The 27,301-nt window shown below is 40.1% G+C and overlaps 1 protein-coding gene across 4 annotated transcripts in view; it reads right to left on the reverse strand.

Annotated features, from left to right (window-relative positions):
* The window catches only part of FLACC1 (flagellum associated containing coiled-coil domains 1), a 67,412-nt gene that overhangs the window by 32,200 nt on the left and 7,911 nt on the right, over positions 1-27,301 (reverse strand). The window contains exons 2-4 of one of the 4 annotated variants that reach the window (XM_040475848.1): positions 26,444-26,498; positions 5,594-5,732; positions 4,747-4,821 (exon numbers count right to left, since the gene is read on the reverse strand). In XM_040475848.1, the coding sequence (XP_040331782.1) occupies positions 4,747-4,821; positions 5,594-5,706 (188 nt within the window). In that variant the 5' untranslated portion in view covers positions 5,707-5,732; positions 26,444-26,498. Of the gene's footprint in view, positions 1-4,746; positions 4,822-5,593; positions 5,733-14,336; positions 14,910-26,443; positions 26,499-27,301 lie in introns of those variants that run through there. The other 3 variants (XM_040475847.1, XM_040475850.1, XM_040475849.1) reach the window with 3 other exon arrangements.

A 27,301-nucleotide genomic window follows, 5' to 3' on the forward strand; every position in this document is an offset into this window, starting at 1 on the left:
TTAAAAACTGAGAACAAACTGAGGGTTGATGGGTGGTGGGAGGGAGGAGAGGGTGGGTGATGGGTATTGGGGAGGGCACCTTTTGGGATGAGCACTGGGTGTTGTATGGAAACCATTTTGACAATAAATTTCATATATTGAAAAAAAAAAGCTGGTGATGGATTTAAGCTTATGTCTTTTTTTGTTCTTCGTAGATCTCCTTGAGCAAACGGAGACCTTCTACAGTACTGCATTCACCTCTGAACTGCTCCAAGGGTCAGAGTGCAGCTCCTGGGTACTAATTTTGTTGGAATTGTATTTCTCACTCTGAAAAGTAAAAGGTATGGTTGATCCAGAATGATTCTCCTTGACTCCTTTTTCCCTTGTCAACCTACTCAGATTACTCTGATTACACTAACCAAAGTTTGATACTTCATTGATGTCAGTCAAAGCACTTCACATTTTCTCATTTAATGAATTCAATGAGTGGTTAATGGATGCAAACCACAGTGCTCCATACTAAGAGAAATGGAATGAGATGTGATGCTTTTTATTTAAGAAGAGAAAAATAGAGACACATAAATACTGAAATTAGAAGAAGAAAAAGTTAAGTGCTACAAAGAATTGCAGATAAAGCAATTTGCCAACTGTGTCTCCCAGGACAGTTGAGAGCACTGAGCTTACTGCCATTTTTCAAGGCTTCTGAGAAATTAAAAAAAAAAAAAAAGTTACCCAAACATGGTTAAAACAGTTATGTTGTAGTTCATATTTAAGAATTAAGACTTTTGAAATAACAAAAAGTACATTGTATGTTTGCAAAAGAACAAGAGGATTCACAAAAAGGATGTAATTCACAGAGGCCGTATGTTTGTGACTGGAGGCCCAAGTTAACAGTTGGCTGGTGAACAGATTCTTCACGTCCCAATTTGTGGGTCATATCAGTATCTACCCGAGCCCCTTCCTGATGGTGAGGCCATCCCAGCTGCTCCGTTTCCCAGCCTCAGTCAGTGCTGACTCAATAGGACATAGAGACTGGGTGATGTGGAGTCCCAGTAGGGTCTCACTGGAAAGTTATAAATACAATGAACAGGTCTTTGAATTATAGGGGCCCCAGGTGGCTCAGTAGGTTGAGAGTCCGACTTTGGCTCAGGTCATGATCTCATGGTTCGTGAGTTCAAGCCCTGCATCAGGCTGTGTGCTAACAGCTCAGAGCCTGGAGCCTAATTCAGATTCTGTTTCTGTCTCTCTCTCTCTCTCTCTCTCTCTCTCTTTCCTCCTCTCTTTCCTGCTAGTGCTTTCTCAAAAATACATAAACATTAAAAAAAATAAAGATAAAAAAAATAATAAAAGTACCCACAAAGTGTTCCTCACCATATTGCAAAAGACTAGGACAGTGTTAGCAGGGGCTAATTGGCGGGCAGAGTGGAGCTGTGGTGTGAGTGATGTTGCTCCCAATAAGAGGTACTGGGAGACTGAGACCTTGAGCCTGACCATTAATGTGGGTCAGATAAGACCCACAGGTGTGATCATGCCAGCAGTGTGCTGTCACACAGAAGGCAGGCACTAAGGAACTGTTTCACCTACACAGCCATTCAACAGATCCCTTGTTATGAATGGATCCCACTCCAATCAGGCTTTATCACCACTACCATTGACACAATGCTCTTCATGTCACTGATGACCCACAGGCCACTTAAACTCAACAGTATTTCTCAGCCCTCATCTAATTACTTATCAGCAGTTGTTGACACAGATAATTAGAATCCTCCTTCTTGAGGGGCGCCTGGGTGGCTCAGTCGGTTAGGCATCCGACTTCAGCTCAGGTCACGATCTCACACTCCGTGAGTTCGAGCCCCGCGTCGGGCTCTGGGCTGATGATGGCCCAGAGCCTGAAGCCTGCTCCCGATTCTGTGTCTCCCTCTCTCACTGACCCTCCCCCGTTCATGCTCTGTCTCTCTCTGTCTCAAAAATAAATAAACGTTAAAAAAAAAAATTTAAAAAAAAAGAAAGAATCCTCCTTCTTGGAACATTTTTGTCATTTTCCTTCCAGGATACCAGGTAGATGATTTGTCATCTACCTCACTGACCACTCCCTGTCATTCTCCTTTTCAGGGTTTCTCCAACCTCTCAACATTGGAGTGCTCTGGGTCTCCGTTCTCCCACCTCTTCCTACCTCTGGCTCTACTCCCTGTCTTGGAGATCTCATCTGATCTGAGGGCTCTAAGTATCATGTATATGCCAACGACTGTCAAATGTATATCTGCAGCCCAGAGCTCTCTCTCAGACCCACTTATCCAACTGCTTACTTGACATTGCCACTTGATAGTAAGAAGCATCTTGAACTTCCTATGCTCAGCTCCTGACAAATGTGTACCTCCCCCCACAGTCTGCCCCAATTGCAGAAAATGGAAATTCCATCCTTCCTGTTGCTCAGCTCCAAATCTTGAAGTCATCCTTGACCCCTCTTTTGTTTTGTTCTCATACTTAACACCCAACCCATTAGCAGATCCTACCAGTTTCTACCTTCAGAATATATCCCAAATGGGACCACTCTTCACCACCTCTGCTATTTCTCCCAGGTCAAAGCACCATCTTCTCTTGCTTGGGTCCTTATGATTACATCTTAACTGGACTCTGCTTCTACCCTTGGTCACTGTAGTCCATTCTCAATGCAGTAGCCAGATTCATCCTTTTGCAGGGTCAGGTGGCTCAGTTGGTTAAGCATCTGACTCTTGATTTTGGCTCTGGTCATGATCTCACAGTTTGTGGGATCGAGCCCAGCACAGGGCTCTGTGCTGACAGCGTGAAACCTACTTGGGTTCTCTCTCTTCTTTCTCTGTCCCTCCCCTGCTCATGTTCTCTCTCTCTCTCAAAATAAATAAATAAACATTAAAAAATTAAAAAAAAAAAGATTAGTCATTTCCAAATGCAAGTTGGATCATGTCACTCTTCTCAGAGCCCTCTGATGGCTTCCCATCTCTTATGGGCTAAATTGTGTCCCCCTAACATTTATATGTTGAAGCCCTAACTCCCAGTACCTCAGAATGTGACAGTATTGAAGACAGAGCCTTATAGGGGGATTAAGTTAAAATGAGGCCATTATGGTGGGCACTAATCCAACCTTACTGGTGTCCTTATAAGAGAGATAGGACACACAGAGAGACACCAGGGATGTGCATACACAAAGAAAAGACCATGTGAAGGAGCAGAAAGTAGCTGGCCATCTGCAAGTGAGGGAGAGAGTCCTGAGAGGAAACTAACACTGTGGGTACCTTGGTCTTGAATTTTAGTCTCTAGAACTGTGAGAAAATAAATTTCTGTTGCTTAAGCCACAGTGTCTGTGTTTTTTTTTTTGGTTGTTGTTGTTGTTTGTTTGTTTGTTTTGTTATGGCAGCCCTATAGGCTGTCTCTTTCAAAGTAAAAGCCAAAGTCCTTATACTGGTAGCAAGCTTTACTGTATGAGTTTCCTATTGCTGCTGTAATGAATTACTACAAGCTCAGTGGCTTAACACAAAACCAACTCACTATCTTACAGTTCTAGAGGTCAAAGTCTGGAATGGGTCTCACTGAGCTAAAAAATTAAGGTGTTGGCAGGGTGATATTCCTCCTGGAGGCTCCACAGGAAAATCTGTTTTCTTGACTTTCCTGTTCCTAGAAGCTTCCTGTGTTTGTAGCGGCATTTTTTTCTCCATCAAAGCCAACAACTGTATCACTCAGCTTCAATTGTCACATCTCTTCTTTCATGAATAAGGACCTGTGTGATTACACTGGGCCCATCCAATAATTCAGGATGATCTGTCCATCTCAACGTCCCCTGATTAGCAAGCATAATTCTATCTACAACCTTAATTCCCCCTTGATGAGTAATAGAACAGAATCATAGTTTCCAGGGATTAGGATGTATCTTTGGGGGGCCATTATTCTGCCAACTACATTCATCATCTCTGCTACTTCTCTGACCTCACCTCTCCCCATTCTCTGCTCACATCCTCCACTCCTGCCACATGGGCCTCTTTGCTTTCCTGGAAAAGACCAAATGTGCCAAGCAGGTTCCCACTCAGGGGGAATTTGTATTTGCTGTTCCCTCTGCCAGGAGTGCTAGTCTCAGATATCAGCAGGCTCCTGCTGTCCCCTTTACATAAGGACTTTCCCTGAAATACCCATAGAAAATAACAACCCTGCCTTCACTATCCCCTCCTCCCTTTGCCTGTGTTATATTCTACATAGCACTGGGATGCACTGGGATGTATTAACTTCTTTATGGTCATTTCCCCCCTAGAATGTAAGCTCTGGAGCAGGGACTCTTCTATGTTCACTGCTGTCTCCTGGCACCTGAAATAATGCCAAACAAATAGTAGGGGCTCAATAAATATTTTCCAAATAAATTGAATACAAAGATACATGCCTAAACTAAGTTATACTTCTAAGCGTAACAAAATACAGATAAAAATTTAATTTATGAATAAAAATAGAGCTGCCATCTACCAAAAACCTTAGACATAGAACAGTAATCAGTAAAAAGGTAAGCCACCACCATAAATGCCTGGGAGTTTCCCCAAGGCTCTTTGCCTATGACATGCATCATGTATTGTTCCCTTTTAGGGCAGGAAATAGTGGCTGTCAGGAGCACCCCTAATGGAGAGCTTATTTGTTGTGACTTTGAAAGTGGGTGCAGAGCACCACACAATTCGCATGCAGGATCTGAGGTTTGGGGGAAATCATTGTAGGTTCTGGTAATTCCTTCCCCATGAACATAAAAATACTTACTTTGGGGCAACAACAGGTTTTGCTGTGGGTTGGACACAATTTTGTTTTTTTGCAGCTGAAGGAAGAGGAGTTAGCCTGAAAATGCAAAATAGATAACAAAAAAGAGAAAATTAGAAATTCAGAAACCTGTTTTAGCATTCCCAGATTAGGTAGATGCCCATCATGACCCCAAAATGGGAATACATGCTCTGACTGCTGAAATCTTTAAAGTCAGGAAGGTCTTGGGGAGTCTCTAGAAGAAGACTTGAGAAGGTTCATTTCCCAGGGGACCCTGGGTTGGCAGCTTGTCCCCCAGAGCCCAAAGCTCTTTTTCTCCCGAGGGGGGCTATCAGGTCCTTTCTTTGGAAGCTGACCTTTCCCTGCTGCACAAACTCTGAGATATTCTCATTATTTTTATTATTCATTCATTCCTTTCTTTCTTTCTTTCTTTCTTTCTTTCTTTCTTTCTTTCTTTCTTTCTTTTGAGAGGTGCAGGAAGGGGCAGAGAGAGATGGAGAGAGAGAGAATTCCAAGCAGGCTCCATACTGTCAGCACGGAGTCCAATGTGGGGCTCAAACCCACAAACTGTGAGATCATGACCTGAGCCAAAATCAAGAGTCGGATGCTTAAACAAGTGAGCCACCCAGGCACCCCTGAGACTTCCTCATTTAAAATGACACCAAGTCTAAGCAGGACTGGCAAGAGCAATGTGCTGCCAACAGGCTGGCTGAGAAAGCTGTGTAAAGCTAGGCTTTCTGGCCTTCTTGGGATTTTGTTGCCTAGTTGACTGTTTGGATATATTGAAGAGAAAGAAGGCTGCAAATGGAATTCAAGGGCCCTTGTTCTACTCCATCCATATAATCCTTACTTGGGCTTCCCTGTGGAGGTCTTTCTTGGTGGCTGAGGGGTCTTGATTAGCTTCCGTGGTCCCAAGTTCCAAGGGTCCCAGCAGGTACAGTAGATGAGAGGGTTGGGGTACATGGCAGGAGCTGCTAGATCAGGAGGTCCTGGTTGAAGTGGGAAAGTAACATCAGAGAGTTACACCATTCAGAGTCAAAGCAATGATACTTAAGAGACAAATTAGGAAAGACCCAGCAAAAGCCCAAAGCACACATGGTAAATTCTGGGAGCTGTTGATCTGGTGCAGGGTCTTGACTATAGAATAACATCTCACTCCTTGGCACCCAGTGGACTTGACTTGAAAGCGATTTAAAATTTGTCACCATTGAGTGCATACTGTGATCCAAGCACACAATAAGTGATCAATTATTGTTATCTCAATTTTACAGATGAGGATACTGAGGTTCAGAATGATCACAGGGGTAGCAAAAATCTCCTAGGCCCTTCTTCCATCAGGCCACATTAGCTCTCACTGAAATGAGGAGAAATCCCTACAGTAGATCTTGCACAGAACTTCCTGAAAAATTAACTCTGTTACTCAAATTACAGTGCAAGTGAATGTCTCAATTTCTCATCCCTGTTCACCTGCCCGAATTATAGATCAAAATCCTTCCTTCTTAGCTCCATGAAAACAATACCAAAAAATCCCTATTACAAAGGTCTGCGTGAAAGACAACTATCAGATAAACATGGAAACTTGACCACATTTGTTTATTTTCTTTATTTTCCAGAACCCCACAAAAATGATAGTACAGGATTGTGAGATAGTAGAAAAAAATGTATTGGTCTCTGCCCCCAGTTCCTGACACAGGGCTCCTGAAAACCTTGTGAATCCCTAAGTGATAAGAGCACTAGGAACATCTGCTGTTCTAATGAGGCAACTGTGGGTGGGCTCTGGGATGGAGGCTGGTCACCAGAAAAACCAAGACATGTTTAAAAACTTGGAGATATCAGCCTCAGCCCCTGCCCCTATCTTCCCAGGAGGGGAGAGGGGCTGGAAATGGAGTTAATAACTGATCATACCGTGAGGAAGCCTCCATTAAACTCCCAGCAGTATGGGATTCAGTGAATTTGGGGTTGGCAAAGACATCCACACTCAGGGGGATGACACACCCTGACTCCATGAGGACAGAAGCTCCTATGCTCAGGACCCTCCCAGACCTCACCATACGTATTGCTTCATCTGGCTGCTCATCTGTATCCTTTATCATATCTTTTAATAAACTGGTAAATGCAAGTAACTGTTTTCCTGAGTTCTGTGAGCTGTTCTGGTAAGTTAATTAACCCAAGGAAGGGTCACAGAAACCTCTGGTTTCTAGCTTATGGGTCAGACACATAGATGACAACCTGAATTTGCGATTGGCATCTCTGGTGGGGGTGGTGAGTGCAGTCATGTGGGACTGAGTACTTACCTGTGGTATCTGGTGCTATCTCCAGGTAGAGGGGGTCAGAATTGAGGTAAATTGTAGGATACCCAGTTGGTGTTACAGAAAATTGCTTGGTGGGGGGAAAGCCCACACACATCTGGTGTCACAAGTGTTATGAGTATGGTAGTCATGAGAGAGCAAAGGAGACACACAGGAGGAAGGACTGGCTTTTTTCCTAATTCAAGGATTAAAAGAGGTTTAATTTGACAAGAACAGGGAGAGTGGGAAAGGAGATGGAATTGCACAAGGGCTGTCCATTTAAGTTTGACACACTAACTCCCCCTATCAGCACACCATAGGAAGATGCAGCCTACACACCTGCAAAATGGGTATGAACCAGAAGGGGCCAATTCCCACAGTGAAGGCCCCCAAAGACTCAGGACATGGAACTGATGGATTACTGGATAACACTGACAGACCTCTGGCAGATCTGTTGGAGCACGTAGTAGGCAGATAAAGCACCCTCCCCCCAGACATGTCCATGCCCCCATCCCTGGAACCTATAAATATGTGCAATAAGAGGACTTGCAGCTGTGATTAAGTTAATGGTTTTGAGAAGGGAGATTATCCCAGATTATCTATGTGGGCCCAAGGTAATCATAAACCTTATAAAAGGGAGGGTAAGAGTCACAGAAGAGAATATGATGGTGGAAAAGGAGGTAGGAGTGGTCGTGGAAAGGCCACAAGCCAAGGAATGTGGGCACTTCTAGAAGCTGGAAAAGGCAAGGAAATGATTCTCTACTAGAGCCTCCAGAAGGAACCAAGTCTTGCCAACACCTTGATTTTATCCCACTAAGAGCTATTTCAGACATCTGACTTCAGAACTAGTAAGAGAATAAATTGCTATTGTTTTAAGCCACTAAATTTGTTACAGAGCAGTTGTAATAGGAAACAGAGCAATTGAGGTGATATTACTAATAGAAACATAGAAACCTGGGGTGCCTGGGTGGCTCAGTCAGTTAAGTGTTCAACTCTTGATTTCAGCTCAGGTCATGATCTCACAGTTTGTGAGATTGAGCCTGGAGTCAGGCTCTGCACTCAGAATGGAGCCTGCTTGGGATTCTCTGTCTCCCACTCTCTCTGCCCCTCCCCTGCTCATGTTCTCACCCGCTCTCTCAAAATAAATAAATGAACATAAAAAAAAAAAAAAAAGAAACGTAGAAGCCTAAGAAAATAAAAATTATATAATGACTCCGGGTTAAAAAGATATTATGTGAGAAAGTAAACATAGTTATGTACACTCTCATATATATTAATATAAACACTTGATAATTACTTTTAAAAAAGTTAATTGTGACTAAATTGCAAGAGCAGAGGAGGGAATGGAGGAAGGATATATAAGTGCTAAAACCTCATCTACCACACCTGGAAGTCAACAGACAATGTCTAAAGCTGAAAAATTAACAAATGGGGTGAAGGCAATTATTCAGACATTAAATTCCAAAAGAAATAGTTACAAGAGCTGAAAATAGTTGCCACTAAGGAGCATGCTGAAGAGTAGACTGAGAAGTGAGGGGCAGGGGGGTGGTGGTAGAACCTCTAACTTTACATTAATAAACTTGGAACACAATTTAAATTTTAAATGTTATCAGTGGATTATTTGATAAAAAATAAAAGCCAATGACAAAAAATGCTAGGAGAACCAAGAGACCAATGGAAGGATTACAATGATAGCAGAGTTCACTCAAATTTCCAAGTCAGTGACTGGTTTCCAATAGTATACTAGAGTAAATTTGCTTAAGAATCAACTGAAAAATGAAACAAATGTTTTTCTGTAACATGACTGATACTTGAGAAACCCGGTTATATGGCCTAATGATTTTAGAGCTAAAGGGAATCATAACTTGAGTCCATTTTACAGATGAGGAAATTGAAACTCAAAGAGATGAAGTGATTCCTGGGCCACCTGTAAATGCTCATTTAACAACAAAAATACTTACAGACGCTTGCTGTGAGCACTGTGCTAGATGCTGGGGAATATGTAACACTTGCACTGTGACCTTAGGGAACTTGTGGTCAGGAGGGTAGCCATCAGAAAGAGAGCTGAGTTGGGAATGTAAGCTGGTGCAGCCACTCCGGAAAACAGTATGGAGGTTCCTCAAAAAACTAAAAATAGAACTCCTCTATGACCCAGCAATTGCACTACTAGGCATTTATCCAAGGGATACAGGTGTGCTGTTTTGAAGGGACAAATGCACCCCCATGTTTATAGCAGCACTATCAACAATAGCCAAAGTATGGAAAGAGCCCAGATGTCCATTGAGGGATGAATGGATAAAGAAGATGTGGTATATATATGCAATGGAATATTACTCGGCAATCAAAAAGAATGAAATCTTTCTGTGGTTGATTTCAAGCTTCATAGCATTGTGGTCTGAAAGTATGCATGGTATGATTTCAATTCTTGTAAACTTATGAAGGGCTGTTTTGTGACCCAGTATATGATCTATCTTGGAGAATGTTCCATGTGCACTCGAGAAGAAAGTATATTCTGTTGCTTTGGGATGCAGAGTTCTAAACAGATCTGTCAAGTCCATCTGATCCAATGTCTCATTCAGGGCCCTTGTTTCTTTATTGACCGTGTGTCTAGATGATCTATCCATTTCTGTAAGTGGGGTGTTAAAGTCCCCTGCAATTACCACATTCTTATCAATAAGGTTGCTTATGTTTATGAGTAATTGTTTTATATATTTGGGCGCTCCGGTATCCGGCGCATAGACATTGATAATTGTTAGCTCTTCCTGATGGATAGACCCTGTCACTATTATATAATGTCCTTCTTCATCTCTTGTTACAGCCTTTAATTTAAAGTCTAGTTTGTCTGATAGAAGTATGGCTACTCCAGCTTTCTTTTGGCTTCCAGTAGCATGATAAATAGTTCTCCATCCCCTCACTCTCAATCTAAAGGTGTCCTCAGGTCTAAAATGAGTCTCTTGTAGACAGCAAATAGATGGGTCTTGTTTTTTTATCCATTCTGATACCCTATGTCTTTTGGTTGGCGCATTTAATCCATTTACATTCAGTGTTATTATAGAAAGATATGGGTTTAGAGTCATTGTGATGTCTGTATGTTTTATGCTTGTAGTGATGTCTCTGGTACTTTGTCTCACAGGGTCCCCCTTAGGATCTCTTGTAGGGCTGGTTTAGTGGTGACAAATTCCTTCAGTTTTTGTTTGTTTGGGAAGACCTTTATCTCTCCTTCTATTCTAAATGACAGGCTTGCTGGATAAAGGATTCTCGGCTGCATATTTTTTCTGTCTAGCACACTGAAAATCTCGTGCCAATTCTTTCTGGCCTGCCAAGTTTCAAAAGAGAGATCAGTCATGAGTAAAAAGAATGAAATCTTGCCATTTGCAACTACGTGGATGGAACTGGAGGGTATTACACTAAGTGAAATTAGTCAGTCAGAGAAAGACAAAAATCATATGACTTCACTCAACAGATGAACATAAGGGAAGGGAAACAAAAATAATATAAAAACAGGGAGGGGTACAAAACATAAGAGACTCATAAATATGGAGAACAAACTGAGGGTTACTGGAGGGGTTGTGGGAGGGGAAGTGGGCTAAATGGGTAAGGGGGACTAAGGTATCTACTCCTGAAATCATTGTTGCACTATATGCTAACTAATTTGGGTGTAAATTTTAAAAAAACAAAAAATAAAACAAGTTAAAAAAAAAAAAAAGAAAGGGAGCTGAGTGAGCTGTGCAGAGACTTCGCCTTGGAAGAAAGACAGGATGTGCAGGTGGAGGCAGGTACAGGACGGACTGGGTCCTGGTGGTTGGTGGCACTAAGGTCAGGGCTAGAAAGGAGGCCTCCTAGAAAGGAGGCCAAGAGACTGGGTAAACAGTGAAGGCCTAAAGACCAGATGACAAGGCTACCATATGTAACTGTTTGCATTCTGCTGTGCATGGGGACCTAGTCAGGAGATCTCAGGGAGACAGGGTCAGGGAAGCAGTTGGGGTGGAGAGCCCTAGCCAAGAAGATGATGCCACAGGGGCTAGGATTCAGGGGAGAGTCTGAAAGGAGGATGCAGCGAGAGCAAGAGGTGCTTTGGACCTTGTATCTGCTTTCTGCGAGGACAGGGGCCAATCGTGAACTTGGAGGACTTAGCGGGAGTTTCTGGCACAGGAAGTGAGAGTCTGAGGAGGCCAGCTTCCAGCAACTGCCTTCTTTATTCAGTTTCTTTCCTGCCCAACCGGACTGTATGGTTCTTGAAGGGCAGGACTCCACTATGTCATTCTCTGTGTCCCCATGGAGCCTGGCAAAGTGACTTGTCCACAATGGGTATTTGATAAATATTTGTTGCCTAATAAACTGAGTGGCTGTAACCACAGGGACCGAGTCAACAAGGAGAAAGGAGATCCACAGATAAACTGCAAAAATGTAACCACTGTTACAATGTTATGGATAATATTAAAAATTAGAATTAAAAACCAAAATGATTGGTAAATTATTGAAGAGTAATGGAGTTTTACACAGATTTTAACTGATTAAAGCCTGTGAGAATGTGAAGAAATGCTTAAGAACAAAGATATTAAGTGGTATATATGCAATGGATACAATTACATACAAGTATGTACCTATATGTACAAAAGCCAGAAAATAATAAAAAGTGAAAATTGGGCTAGAATATCAGGATTATGTTTTTTTCTCCCTTCCCAATTTTGTTAATTTGTTTTTTATTTTAAAGTTTATTCATTTTGAGAGAGAGAGAGAGAGCAAATGGGGGAAGGAAAGAGGGAGAGAAAGAATTCCAAACAGGCTCCGACATGGGGCTTGAATTCACAAACCGTGAGATCCTGACCTGAGCCAAAATCAAGAGTTGGATGCTTAACCAACTGAGCCACCCAAGCGCCCCCCTCAACATCCTTTACTAAAATTTTCCTTGTGTTTTTGAGTCAGGTGGGCATGATTTTGCATAACAGCTCCTCTGCTCCACTGCTTGTGGGACCTCAAGACATTTACTTTTACTTTTCTGAGTCTCAGTCTCATTTGCAAAATGGGGACATGGAAGTTCATGCCTCACTGGGCTGTCATGCACAAGAAATGAGGCCATGTCAGAAAAGCTCTTGGCACACTGCCTTGTACACATTAGGTTCTCAAAACCTGGTAACTGAGTTTAGGAATATTATAAACGCTAGTGATTTTTTGTATACTGAAGCTTTTATCCCTAATATTTGGAGATAATAGGTTTATTTGTGTGTGTGTGTTAAATTGAAATGGGCTTACTGTAAAGAAAATCATAATACAGGAAAGCCTAAGGGAGCAAAAATTATCTGAAGTACTAACACCTAGGGATGACCACTGAAAATATTTTGGTTAATAACTTCTAGAATTCTCTCTAGACTAAAGAAACAGACTTAAATAATGGGAAAAACTATACATGCATTCTATATATGCATGAACTTCTTTTAATGTCAATAACTGTAGAGATATCTTTTTTTATAGATTTAAAAAAATGTTTATTTTTGTGTGTGAGAGAGAGAAAGCAGGGGAGGGAGATAGAGGGGGAAAAAAAAAGAGAGAATCTCAAGCAGGCTTCACACTGTCAGCACAGAGCCTGGTGGGGGGCTTGAACTCACAAACTGTGAGATCATGACCTGAGTCAAAACCAAGAGTTGGACTCTTAACTGATTGAGTCACACAGGCACCCTGACATATTGTCATGTTTTTAAACTGAAGTTTACTGTGGAGAAATTTTTTAAATGCACAAAAGTAGAGAAAACAGTATAATGAACTCACCCATCACCCATCATAAATTAGCAATTTATGGCTAATCTCACTCATCTATACTCAGCCCATTCCTCTAATAACAGATTATTTTTAAACAAATTTAAAACAAATCCAGAATTCAAATTATACTTCAGGCAAATCTATAAAACAAGTCTAAGATGTATTTCTATATCATTATGGTTGTGTGAATTTCTATCCTACAAACATATCCATTTATATTTTTAGCCAGTTTTGTATTGATGAACATTTGGGTATTGCCTTTTTTTTTCTATCGTAAACAATGCCTTGGTGTATATTCTTTTGCTTTTAAAAAGTACAGGCCTCTCCTTCCAAACACTTATAGGGATAAATATTCAAAATATTTAACAACTAGTATAGACATGGCTATTGAACAATCAAAAAAGGCATGGCTATAGGGCTGGAACAGGGTCCTGCAGGACTCCACTCCTACCCTTGTGCCAGGCATTAACCTTTAGTTGCCTAATCATGAGGAGGTCTGGGGGTACCAGAGGAGGAGCTGGAGCAACCAAGGTGGCAAGGAGGACATTTGAATGGCTTGGAAAATGTATATAGTTGATCCTTGAATAAAAACAGTTTGAACTGTGCAGGTCCACTTATACGCTGATTTTTTCCAATAAATATATTGGAAAATCTTTTGGAGATTTGTGACAATTTTAAAAAACTTGCAGCTGAACATGTAGCCTAGGATACCAAAACAAATTAAGAGAAAGTTAGGTATTAAAGTAAGACTACAGTATATAATACATATAAGATAAAAATATATCTTAATTGACCGTATGTTATGGGTAAAGCTTCTGGTCAACAGTAGGCTGTTAGTAATGTTTTTGAGGAATCAAAAGTTATACCAGGATTTTTGACTGCATGGGGGTCAGTGCCCCTATCCCCTGGCATTGTTCAAGGCTCAACTGTATATATAACCAGTATGGCAGTATTTTAATATTTCAATGACTACATACCAGCTAAACATCAGCCCTCTACTTCCAGTACTCTCCCACGAGGAAACCACTGTTAACAGGCTTTTTTGAGGCGTATACTTCCAGAAAAGTTCTATGAATATGAATATATATGTACATAAATATATTATACATAAAATCTCAAAAATTTTTTACATAAATCAGAGGTATACTTTATATACTACACCATGTATTTGCTCTTTTTACATAACAGGATATCTAGTAGCTATTTCCGTATCAGCATACATAGATCTACTGTATCCACAAGTGGCTTGATGTTGCATTGTAAGGTTTTAAGACTATAGAGGGGTGTGTGTGTGTGTGTGTGTGTGTGTGTGTGTGTGTGTGTGTATCTATGCAGGCACACCCATGTGTGATGTAGGATTCTTTCTCCCTATTCTTTTCCTTTCCCGTATTTCTCCTTGATGATTTTACCCAAGGCTCAGGGGACTGAATGTGTCAATTGGTGACACTGTAGTCACCAGTGAGCCAGCTGAGCTTTCAGAAAGGTCACTGGTTAGTGCTAATAACCAGACACAGAAAGTACATAAAACGACTTTTCCAAAGAGCTTACCTGGAACTTCTCAAAGATTTGTTTCTCCCATGTGGTCCTTTTCCAAGTCAAGAGTCTTAAAGACATCACAATTTTATAGAGAAACTGTTCCTCATCGACATAAAATTAGCATTCATTTTAGATGAAATCCAGAAGTTCCAGAACTTGAGACTTTGGTTGTTCCAAGTGACTGAAATGCCAAAACAGAAAATCCGCAGTACGTGTAGGGCAGAGAGACAGACTTGCAGTGAATTCAGTCAAAGGCTTTTACAAAGGCTGAACGGGCGTCAGCACAAATTTTCTTTCTAAAGACAGTCCGGTTTGAATCTTTCAGTATTGCCATGAAAGTCAAACTAGAGGAGAAAGTCAACCTTTCATTCAGACTCTCTTGACTTGGGCCTTGAGTTGTGAGATTTGTCCTTGGGAGATGGCAGGTGAAGGTTTGTTTCTTTTATTGCTATGGAAACAGAATGGCAGCACCTCATTGGCTCAAGCACTCAGCTCTTAAAAAGAAGGCTGGAGAAGCAGCCAGCTAACAAATTCTCTAAGACACAAGACAAAATATGCTTCAGATATACTTTCAGAGGGGGGGCACCTGGGTGGTTCAGTCGGTTAAGCGTCTGACTTAGGCTCAGGTCATGATCTCACGGTTTGTGAGTTCAAGCCCCATGTCGGGATATATGCTGACAGCTCAGAGCGTGGAGCCTGCTTCAGATTCTGTGTCTCACCTTCTCTCTGCCCCTCCCATGCTCATGCTCTGTCCCTCTCTGTTTCTCAATAAACATTTAAAAAAAGAAAAAGAAAAAAAAGTAGGACGCTTAACCTATTAAAAAAAAAAGATATACTTTCAGAGGAAATAGAATTAAACTGCACTCCTAAACTTAATTGGGCTATGGCAGTAGTTGCCAGAGAGGAGGAGGATTTTATGTTCTTCTGTCATTTGCTTACAGAAACCTAAAACTCTGAAGTAGGCAGTTTCTTCTTTGAATTTCAGGCTTTGAAATCTGTGAAAGTAAAATCCCCTAGGGCAGGAATCTTTTTCAGTTGCCAAGGAGTTCGAAATTTTCCCCCCTAAGTTTTCCTAAGCAGAAAAGCTGCTTTTTCTCATTATCAGAAAGAAATATGCCTGCTTATGATAGACCAGGGGCTTTCATTTTTATTCTACTGCAATTCACTATAAGAAATATATTTTACATTTTACAATAAAAAGTTGCATGAAATAGTACCTTTATTACATGCTATTCTCATCTATTTTTTTCTTCAATTTAAAATGAAAGCTCATTATAAATCCATTTGATTGATTTCATGATCCACTGTTAGGTCACAACCCATAGTTTACAAAACATTGTTATACATTCATCCATTCATTTGACTTCACATTATCTACTGTGTGCCAGGTACTGTTGTAAGGTGTGGGGATATATTCAGTTTGTGTGCCCACAGAGCTTAGAGACTAATGGGAAAGCAGATAATAAATTCAATAAAAGCACAATGAAACTTAAGGGCCTCACCAGATGCAGTGGAAGTGTATAGCAGGGACTTCTAATGAGTCAGACAACAATTTTAGTCACAGAAGGGATTTGATTAGTGTTGCATATTAGAAAGATCAATTTGACTGCAATGTTGAGAAACAATTGGAGAGGCCAAGTCAGGAGGCAGGGAAACCAGTTAGGAGTCTGTGGCAGTGGTCAAATGAGAACAATGGTGGCCTTGGCTGAGGGAGCTGCAGTAGGGATGGAGAAGGGAGGACACAGTAAGACTTGGTGATTGATCAAATGTCACAGGAAAAAGGAGGAGGCAATGATGGTTCATGGGTTTCTAGCTCAAGCAATTGAGTAGATGGCAGTGCCAGTTTATTGAGATGAGAAAGTCTCGGGGATAGACAGGCTCAAGGGAACAGATCATGACTTTGGGCTTGGATATGTTGAGTTTGAGGTGCCAGGGAGAAACTCAAGTGGTGATGTCCATTACAGAGTTTGTTCCATGATTTGGGAGTTCAAAAGAGGAGTCTGGGCCAGAAACACTTTAGGAGTCTTCAGGGTAGATTTAAAGGAAAGGGATGGATGAGATCACACAGGTAAAGGGTGTAAGAAGAGAATAGGTTCTAGGACAGAGCCCTGAGAAATATCACCAACACTTACGACAGTATTTCTTAAAGCCATGTTATAGTTCAAATGTGTATAACCATCATTTGAATGAAAGAAAAAGGTTCATTGGTTTCATGAAACATGAAGTGTGTAAGTAGTGCTACCAACTTGATGCATACTCAGCAATGTCATTGGAGAATTGGGCATTTTTCATCTTTCTGTCATGCCAATCTCAGTGTGTCAAGCATCATGGGCAGACTAGATGGAGACAAACTTCAAAAACAAAGAGGGAGGGAAAGAAGTTACAAAGAAAACAATGAGTAGATTTGACTCATCTGGTCAAATCCATCTCCATCTAGAGACTGGATATTACTTCAAGTCTGTTTGTGTGAAATTTTATATTCAAACGCTTTCCTACAATAAAAAAAAAAAGCAGGATTTGGGTCTTGTGTAGAGAGTGGCTAACAGCAAAGATACAAAGGAAGCAGGCACAGAAGGAAGTCACTTGACTAGGCCAAGGCTTAGCACTAATTACCACTACTTTAGGATTTTTGTTTCCTCCTTTCTTCTCTTTAGACATGAGTACAATTTTGTCAGATTCAAAATAGCAGAAAGGAAGGAAATGAAGGCTTTTAGGGACTAAGTGTTAACTGTTCTTTTCTTTGACTGAATTTAGGGAAACTGGCATTGCAAAAAAGGCTCTTTCCAAAGACCCAGGAAGGGGACTGATGCTAAGAACATTCTCAGTAACTTTCCCCAAGCAATGCTCCTTATTATTTGGAATGGAGGTGTAGGAGGCCAGAATATCAACAGTATAAGAAAGTAGACGTTGAATAAATGAATGAGAGAAACTGTGACTTAAGAATCCAAGTATATCATCAAAATTAGCTTGCACACTGGGTTGGAAAATGGGCCTTGCGTGATGCTGTAGCCCTAATGAAGTGACAAAAGTGATCAGCCAGTGTGTACTTAAGAGGCTTTCCATTTGGGTAGCCCTATTTGTGGCTTTCTGAGAATACTCCCAGTGTGGAAAAGTCAGTGTTCTTTTAGGAAGCTTATCATTATCTCCAAGTTGCTCAATTTCCTTTGATCATTTCTTGTCTATCAAGATCTCATTTTAGGGTGCTAAGTTCCACTGACTCATTCAGCTTTTTCCAAGTGGCCCCTCACCAGGGAGCCACAGGAATTATATAAGCACCTGCAGTGCCACTCTCACATCTAGAAAGAGGGGCCACCGCCCTGAGCCCTGGGCTTTAGAGAGTTCTGCATATCACAGGTATACCCAAAAACCTGAGTTTATTAAAGAACACATAGGCACTTGATCTGCAGCTCAGTGCTGGAACAGCAGGACCCACAACCCAAACATCTGTTGTTCTCATCAGTAACATCATTCAGGATCCAGGGAAATGCTTCTCCACACCTCTTGTCCTTTCTCTTCAAAACAAAAGATGACTGTGTGAAAATGCTATTTGTCTTTCTTTGTCTGCCTTATTTCCCTTAGCATAATACCCTCTAGGTCCATCTATGTTGTCCTAAATGGTAAGATTTCATTCTTTTTTTTTTTTAATGGCTAATATTTCATTGCATTCTTTACCCTTTCATCTATGGATGGACACTTGGGTTGCTTCCATATCTTGGCAATTGTAAACAAAGCTGCAATAAGCACAGGATGCATATATATTTTCAAATTGGTGTTTTCATTTTCTTTGGGTAGGTACTCAGTAGAATTACTGGATCATATGGCATTTCTAATTTGTTGAGGAGCCTCTATACTGTTTTCCACAATGGCTGCACCAATTTATATTCCAACCCACAAGACATGAGGGTTCCCTTTACTCCACATCCTTGCTAACACTTACTTCTTTTTTATAACAGTCATTCTGACAGGTGTGAGGTGATATCTCATTGTGATTTTGACTTTCATTTCCCTAATGGCCAGTGAGGCTGACAATCTTTTCAGAGAAAGGCAAATACTATATGATTTCACTTATCTGTGGAATCTAAAAAACAAAAGAAACATACAAAAACAGAAACAGACTCATAAATACAGAAAACAAGCTGGTGGTTGCCAGAGGGGTGGGGATGTGGAATGGGTGAAATAGAGGAAGGGGATTAAGAGGTACAAACTTCTAGATATAAAATAATCATGGAGATATAAAGTACAGTATAGGGCATATAGCCATTAATATTGTGATAACATTGTATGGTGACAGATGGTGACTACACTTCTGGTGAGCATTGTATAATGTATAGGATTGTCAGATCACTGTGCTGTATGCCTAAAACTAATATAATACTGTATGTCAACTACACTTTGATAATAAAAATTTTTTTTATTTTTAAATTTTTTTTTCAACGTTTATTTATTTTTGGGATAGAGAGATACAGAGCATGAACGGGGGCGGGGCAGAGAGAGAGGGAGACACAGAATCGGAAACAGGCTCCAGGCTCTGAGCCATCAGCCCAGAGCCTGACGCGGGGCTCGAACTCACGGACCGCGAGATTGTGACCTGGCTGAAGTCGGACGCTTAACCGACTGCGCCACCCAGGCGCCCCAATAAAAATTTTTTTTAAATACTAGGAAAGTTTCTGGTTTGTGCTGTTGCTAAGGTCAGAGACAGACACTGCTTTGGAATTCAGGAGGGATGAGGGCAGTAGTAGTGAGGTGAGAGGAAAGGTAACTTGTAGAAAGTTCTCAGCAGGGATGCATAGATTCATGCATAATGAAATACTATTTTCCAGTGGTGCTGAGCACCCATTTTTCACTTCTTTTAATGTTTTAATTTATAATTCCACAGGTACTTATTTATTAAAGCAATACTTGGAAGACTTGCATGTTGTGACTGAAGAATATTTTACAATATGAAGTCTGATTACCTTAAAATTTATGTATATGTATGTATAGGCCTAGATATAACACAAAAAAGGTAGGGTGCTAATTCTTCACATTATTGTGTGGAATTGTGTGGATCTAGAGATTCCCTTGAAAGATAGTGAAATAGCTTTTTAAGTGGTAGCGAATTACCTAACATTATTTTGTAAAACTTCCTGGCCCTTTGTTGTAATGCTTAAATGTAATGTAAAAATCTTACTTTTAAACAACTTTGTGATTTTTCTAAGAAGGCAAGAAAAATAAATTTTATGGAATACTCTTTAAATTATTTGACTTTTGTATTTTTCTCTAATCTCACATTACATTTGGTGTGCTTTACTTACATTTTCTTAAAGAATAAAACTCTTCATGCCTGCCAGCAGCTGTATTTTGTCATATTTGCCAAAAATGCACAGCAACATTTGTTCCTTTGAAAATTCTATGGCATTTGGGACCTTATTATATAAAAACTAATGAAAAACAAAACTCACTACTAGCATAACTCCAACTTAATATAGTAAAAACAGAGATGGAAGTCAACAGAACACCCTCAATTGTTGCCCTCATCAAAAGGTTTTGGGACTTAAACGCATCTACTGCTCATCATTTGTGAAAGAAAACACAGTTAAAGATATTGGGAGGGATGCCTGGGTGGCTTAGTTGGCTAAGCGACCAACTTTTGATGTCAGCTAAGGTCATGATCTCACGGTTCATGGGATCAAGCCCCATGTTAGGTTCTGTGCTGACAGCGAGGACCCTACTTGGGATTCTCTCTCTCTCCTCTCTCTCTCTGCCTCTCCCCTGCTCGATCTCTCTCTCTCTCTCTCTCAAAATAAATAAACTTAAATAAAAAAGATGCTGGGGATATCACTAAATTTCGTATCAAAGAAAAACAAACAGAAAAAAATGTATCAAGGAATTAGAGATTCATACTTCATTTACTTATCATAAAATGCTCAGAATTCTAAATGGATATAAAATGCATTTTTCAAAAAAAAAAAAAACCCAACAATTAAATTGTGATAGAGAAAAGAGAACATTAAAGAACTTTTCTATCAGAGTCCAACAATTTTCAAATTTAGTTTTTTGGAAATAGCTTTTCTTTTTTCTCTTTTCTTCTTCTTTTAAAGTAGACTCCACACCCAGTGCAGGGCTTGGACTCACAACCCTGAGATCAAGACCTGAGATTGAGTCAAATGGTCCACCGATGGAGCCACCCAGGTGCCTTTTTTCTTCCTTCTTTCCTTCCTTCCTTTCCTTTTTCTTTTTCCTTTTCTTTTTTTTCTTTTCCTTTTCTTTCTTTCTTTCTTTCTTTCTTTCTTTCTTTCTTTCTTTCTTTCTTTCCTTCTTTCTTTCTTTCTTTCTTTCTCTTTCTTCTTTTAAGAGATAGAAGTTTATTGAATACACTGCAAAGGAGTGTTGGGCACGACATCAAAGGAGAGACTGTCTGCAGTGAGGCAATGGTGAGGAGTCACAGTTATAGGGTGAAGTGAGGGAGTATGGGAACATACGGAATTTTCCCTTTTTTTTGGTAATCTCAGGGACCAGTGCCTGGTAATTGATCAGTTAGGGCCTATGGCTATTTCAAGGTGGGATGCTTAATGAGACTCTTTGCATTCAGCTTGGTGATTGCTGTGAGCCCTTTTGCCTTGCTCAAGCTGTTCCTAAAAGGGCCTCTATATTCCTCCCTGATAGACTGACAATAACAAATCTTTGGCATTTGGGTGGTCTTATCTTTAGTGGCTTCTTTCTGCTAAATGAGGGGCACCGAGATGCCTCTACCTATGGGTCAACATTGGTCAGTTGGGAATTTATATGTAGGAATTATGAAAGGCAGAGGCAGCTGAATCCAAGGTAGACAACATACATGACTTTCTGAGTAGAAAGGGTCATTTGTTGGCTTAAAGTTAAGGCAGTGAAGGAATCTTGGCACCAGGTGGAGAGACATCAGAAAAAACAATGAAATAAGATTATTATTATTATGAGAAAGGAAGCCTGAATAAAAGGCCTTTGATAGTTGACCAAAATCTTCCTCCAGTCCAGGAGTTTAACCAATTAAAGAAGAGACAGATTGATCTTTTAAAGTGCCACTTTGAGTATTCATGTCTTCTAGTAATCCTGTCACATTAATGTGGTAATCTGGAGTAGCATAACATTCTGTTTTAATAAGGCGGAATAATAGAAATAATAGGATAATAGAATAAAAGAATAATAGGTTCTTCCATGAGATGCAGTGAGGGTATCAAGGGCCATTTGGTTTTGGAGGGCTACCTTTTGAATTTATTGGTGACGGCATGTTGGGCTTAGTTAAATGTGGCCACCGTATGTTTGGCTAAAGCCTCTTTTTGCAATTTTATATCAATAGAGGCAGCTCTTGGGACAAATAAGGCTAAGGGAGCCCTCTTTATTTGATGTCAAACCTTAACAATATCCCAATTATGAGGAATCACTGGCAAGTGGGAGAAGACCTGTCTGGGGGTATGGGCATCCCCAAGTACATCATCCAATCCAATCACAAGGAAAGTGGGGCCATCAATTATTTCCATAAGTCCATATTTAACCCCATGGAGTGGAGTCCATTCTGGGTCTTAAGGAGCAATTTTGTCATCCCAGACATACAGAATTTGTTAAGGTGATAGTTGGGTTAAACAATTCTTAGGGAGTTCATCCCATTTTCCAGTTGTTCAAATAACCATATATGCCCATTATTCTGTTATTATCCCCACAGAATAACAAGCATGAAGACTGTCTATACATGAGCTATTGTGACACTTTCTCTGAAGTTTATCTCAAGTTGTCTAGCTTAGGTAAACAACAAACATTTAAAGACAATCAGAACTAGAATTCAACATCTGCAGAAGTGTTATTAAAATATAATTTCTCTCTAAATTCACACTTATTTCTAGAAGTAGTCAAATCAAGACTAATTCATTTAAGAAACAAGTCCAATTTTAATGAACTTGGCCTAATTATTTACATAAGCTCAGCAAGAATAGAGATTGATCATATAGACCTTTTTAAAATTTGCCTTGCTGGAACTTTTCTATTTTTCTTTTTTTAAAAAATGTTTATTTATTTAGAGAGACAGAGATCATACACATCAGCAGGGTAAGGGTAGAGAGAGACAGAGAGAGAGAATCCCAAGCAGGCTCTGTGCTGTCAGCACAGAGCTGGACGTGGGGTTTCGATCTCACGAACCATGAGATCAAGACCTGAGCTGGAATCAAGAGTTGGTTGCTTAACCAACTGAGCCACCCAAGTGCCCCTGCTGGAACTTTTCATAAGGAATCTTGAGATTGAACTTTTAATGCACTTTTTTTTTCACTATTTTTCAAAATTTACTTTTTAAATTTACATCTAACTTAGCATATAATGCAACAATTTCAGGAGTAGATTCCTTAATGTCCCTTACCCATTTAGCCTATCCCCCCTCCCACAACCCCTCCAGTAACCCATTGTTTGTTGTCCATATTTAAGAATCTCTTGTTTTGTCCCCCTCCCTGTTTTCATATTACTTTTGCTTCCCTTTCCTTATGTTCATCTGTTCTGTGTCTTAAAGTCCTCATATGAGTTAAGTCATATATTTGTCATTCTCTGACTAATTTTGCTTAGCATAATACCCTCCAATTCCATCCATGTAGTTGCAAATGGCAAGATTTCATTCTTTTTGATTGCTGAGTAATACTCCATTGTGTATATATATACGACTTCTTCTTTATCCATTCATCCATTGATGGACATTTGGGCTGTTTCCATATTTTGGCTATTGTTGATAGTGCTGCTATAAACATTGGGGTGCATGTGCCCCTTTGAAATAGCATACCTGTATCCCTTGGATAAATACCTAGTAGTGCAATTGCTGGGTCGTAGGGTAGTTCAAGTTTTAGTTTTTTGAGGAACATCCATACCGTTTTCCAGAGGGGCTGCACCAGCTTGCCTTCCCACCAACAATGCAAAAGGGATCCTCTTTCTCCTTATCCTCACCAACATCTGTTGTGGCCTGATTTGTTAATGTTAGCCATTCTGACAGGTGTGAGGTAGTATCTCATTGTGGTTTTGATTTGTATTTCCCTGATGAGGAGTGACGTTGAGCATTTTTTCATGTGTTGGTTGGCCATCTGGATGTCTTCCTTGGAGAAGTGTCTATTCATGTCTTTTACCCATTCCTTCACTGGATTATTTTTTTGGGGGGGTGTTGAGTTTGATAAGTTCTTTATAGATTTTGGATACTCACCCTTTATCTGTTATGTTGTTTGCAAATATCTTCTCCCATTCTATTGGTTGCCTTTTAGTTTCGCTGATTTGAACTTTTAATACACTCTTGAAGCCAGAAGCCAAGCCAAATACTTGCCATCAGACATGCCTGCAATACCTGTAGATTTGGGCAAATTCCTCTTCTTGAGATCCCCAAAATATCCTGAGGCTCCTGCCTCTGCCAGGAAGTGATGTTCCTTACTTACCTGATAAGGCTACTGAGAACTCTGGAAGCAAGGTATCAGACCAACATTCCCATGGGACTCTACTGGCTTCATAAAGTCAACCTTAATTCCTTATAGCAGTCTGGTTATATCTGAGTCTATGCATGTCTCTTGCAAATATGACATTCCAGTGAAAGCCTTGGTAATATAACCAGTGTTTCCAATGGTGTTTTGTTGCAAGGAGAATAGATTCTCATTGAACTTATGCAACTAATTATAATTGCTATGGAACAAAGAATACTCACCGAGAGTTTCTGAATTTCAGAGGGTTCAGGTAGGGAGAAGAGTTAAATGTTTCAATTTGTCCTTAAAGGACTACTTTATCACATTTCTGTAAGTCATAGATATTTTAAGAGAAAACTTTCTCAATCTGGAAGAGCAAACATTAGAGAACTAGCAATGCTTCAAACAAAAATCACAAAAACTATAATCTTCCATAATTCGTTCAGTCCCATGTTATTAATTCTAGTTATTTGGATGCAGCTTTTTTTGTTAGTTCTGGAAATTCTTACCCAGTTCAGTTTTACAATCTTAAAGATATCAAATACCTGTACTTGTCCCTTGCAAAAGTCCTTTTCATGAATTTCTTTACAGAAAAAAACTCATTTCGCAAGAGCATCAGAACAATAACTATAAATGACAAAAAAAAAAAAAAAACACCTTAGAAATGGACATGGTTAAAGATCTGAGAGTTCATTATAATGCAACGGACAAGGAAATCCAGTTATTTCTGTGGCACAGAACATTTCAATACTTCAAGTAATGACCTTATGACAGAACATATTAAAACTTTAGGGATTTTATGTAGTTTCTAAGACAGTTATAGCATTTACCCATACAATACAACCTAAGGCTTAACATCATTTATTTGACAGTGCTTCCCAAGTAACTTAGCATACCAAATAAACAAGCCTAATTAGTAAAAAACAGAAACAAAATAAACCCACTTCATTTACAACTTAAACCTATGGGAAGTTTATTAAAACCCTTAGAAAGTTTTAAAGCACATACCAAACAGAATTATAGATCATTAAAGAACTGATAAAGATACAACATAAAAACTTTGGTTTTCTGGGCAGCTAAAGAAAAGAAAAAAACAACTTTGTTTCATTTTCTTATCAAGAGCAGACCAACAATCTGAGGAAACTTTGTCTTCTAACAGAAAAGGAGAATTTTAATCGCCTACCAGTGTACTTTTAAAACCCATTCATTTCAACCTTAGTTTGTCCTGACCACACATAAAATTCTTTCCTAGAGCTTTGACTTCACAGATCCTCTACAACTTTTTTGCATTCAGATTTTTGTCCTAAGTCTTTTCTCTCCAAACAAGTAGTCTCATTTTAGGACAAAATTACCTTCTTTTTCCCCTAAACAAAAACGTGTTCTCATTCCTTATACCTTTCTTACATGTCTCCTGCTTTCCTACACAGAGTTGCTTTCCTTATCATTTCCATCAGTCTTAATTACAGACAGCAGAATTCTAACTCTTAGAACTTTAGTCTCCAGTGAAAACTAAATAGTAACCAGTTGTGAACTATTACACTAGAATTCTTTAGACTGGCAAATTTATAAATATATTTCATGATTTTTAGGAACATGCATTTTTCATAGTACAATCTTTTTTAAAAGTTTATTTTTATTTATTTTGAGAGAGAGAGAGATAGAGAGCAAGCATGGGGGAGGAGTCAGAGAGAGAGAAAGAGAGAGACAGAGAGAGAGAGACAGAGAGAGAGAGAGAGAGAGAGAATCCTAAGCAGGTTCCATGCCACCAGTGCAGAGCCCAATGTGGGGCTCAAACTCATGAACCTTGAGATCATGATCTGAGCTGAAGAGTTGGATGCTTAACCAACTGAGTCACTCAGGTGCCCCCATAGAACTTTCAGTAAGAAACAAAACATGTTTTCCAACAGACCCAAGTATCTTTAGTTTCTCTGTAAGAAGAAATCAAAAGCAGATAAACCTATATTTAATAACCATTGTTTTAGTATTCTACCTTATTTGGAAAAGACTTAGATATCCAATGAATTCAATTCAACTTATCATTTAACTTAGCATACCTCAAAGTATCAGGTTTGATAGCCTTCCACAGGGTCAGATGGCCATGAAACCAAGCAAGACACATTCTACAGTTATTGAAGAGATTGGGATTTGGGGACAATGCCATGAAGTCTTGAATACGTGGGAGTTTTGGCCATTTGGAGGAGTTCCAGCAAAAGAGGTCAAGCTGGAAAATAGTATTATATGAAAGGATTCCATGAACGGGTCATACCTTTTGATCTGGGAGTTTTTATTAAGGCCAGGAAATATTACATTAAAAAAGATGAGACATTTTTCTCAGGATTTGGGTGTCAAATTTATTCCAGTTCTTAAGAATATAGCCCAAGGGTGAGTCCAAAGGGATAGAGGGGGGTTTGTCTCACAGTCAAAAAGACTGACTGTTGACTCCCAAAGGGGTGCTCCACCACAGGGAATGGAGCTCCAATTCGTGGTCATGATTTCAGTTAGGGCATCCCAATGACCTGAAAAAGGACTGGACCTTAAATGGGGCAACCGACTCTAATGGGGTGTTCCACCAAGGAGAGGGTTGCAGCAAGTGGCAACAGCAATCCCTGCTGGGGTGTCCCTGTAACAGAGAAAGCTGGACATGTGGTGGCCAGTTAGGGTCAGAAAAAAGGAGAGGGAAGGACTCACCATTCAGATGCACAGGAATATGTGCAGGAATATCTGCACAAGATGGCAGCTGGATCTGTGGGAACAAAAAAGGGAGGGGGGAATTCCAAAATAAGCAAGTTGGGAATAGAGACCTAAGAAGAGACAGAGTTGGGGGAGAAGAAAGGGGTCCATTGCCCTCACATGCACCAGCAGTCTGACTTGTTCATCCTCACACCTTTAGACCATACCAGGGAGTTGCCCTGGCCAGAAATCTTCAGTTGTCTGAGGAGTACTAGCGTTAGACGACCAAAGGGCTAAAAAGAGAAAGGAGAGGGAGGGAAGGGTCCTTATGAAGGACAAGAGGGAAAATCCATCACTCTTTTGGGCAAGGACAGTCCAGTGGGCTCCCCGTGGGTCTTCTTTTCCTCACTGAGGAGTAACCTCTGCCAGAGGTTGTCAGTTTCCCAAGGGGTACTAGAATTGGTCCACTGAGGAGGGAAAGTCCCGAGAAATTCCTAAGGAATCCAGTAAGAGTCCTGGGCCAGCAGAGGCTCACCAAATATGGGGTGCTACAATTGGGTGGGGCCAGTGGCATGGGCAGTGAAAGCATTCACCCAAGGCAGAACAAAAGAGAAAGAAGTTAACTGAATACACCACAAGGGAGCGCAGGCAGGACAGCAAAGGAGAGACTGTCTGCTGGAAACAGTTTCTAAATAGCTAAGAGTATCAACAGTAAATTGTGGACTATAGGAAAAGAATTGCTTTGGTCTTTTTCAAATTAAAGATGTGCAATGATGTTTTGTTGCTGTTACTTTGCTAAGGAAACAATATGGCATATATAACACTCCCTTTATTCTTTTTTTTTTTTTTTTAATTTTTTTTTCAACATTTATTTAT

Source organism: Herpailurus yagouaroundi, unplaced genomic scaffold, assembly GCF_014898765.1.
Source record: "Herpailurus yagouaroundi ecotype Mexico unplaced genomic scaffold, PumYag 140, whole genome shotgun sequence".
Lineage (NCBI taxonomy): Eukaryota > Metazoa > Chordata > Mammalia > Carnivora > Felidae > Herpailurus > Herpailurus yagouaroundi.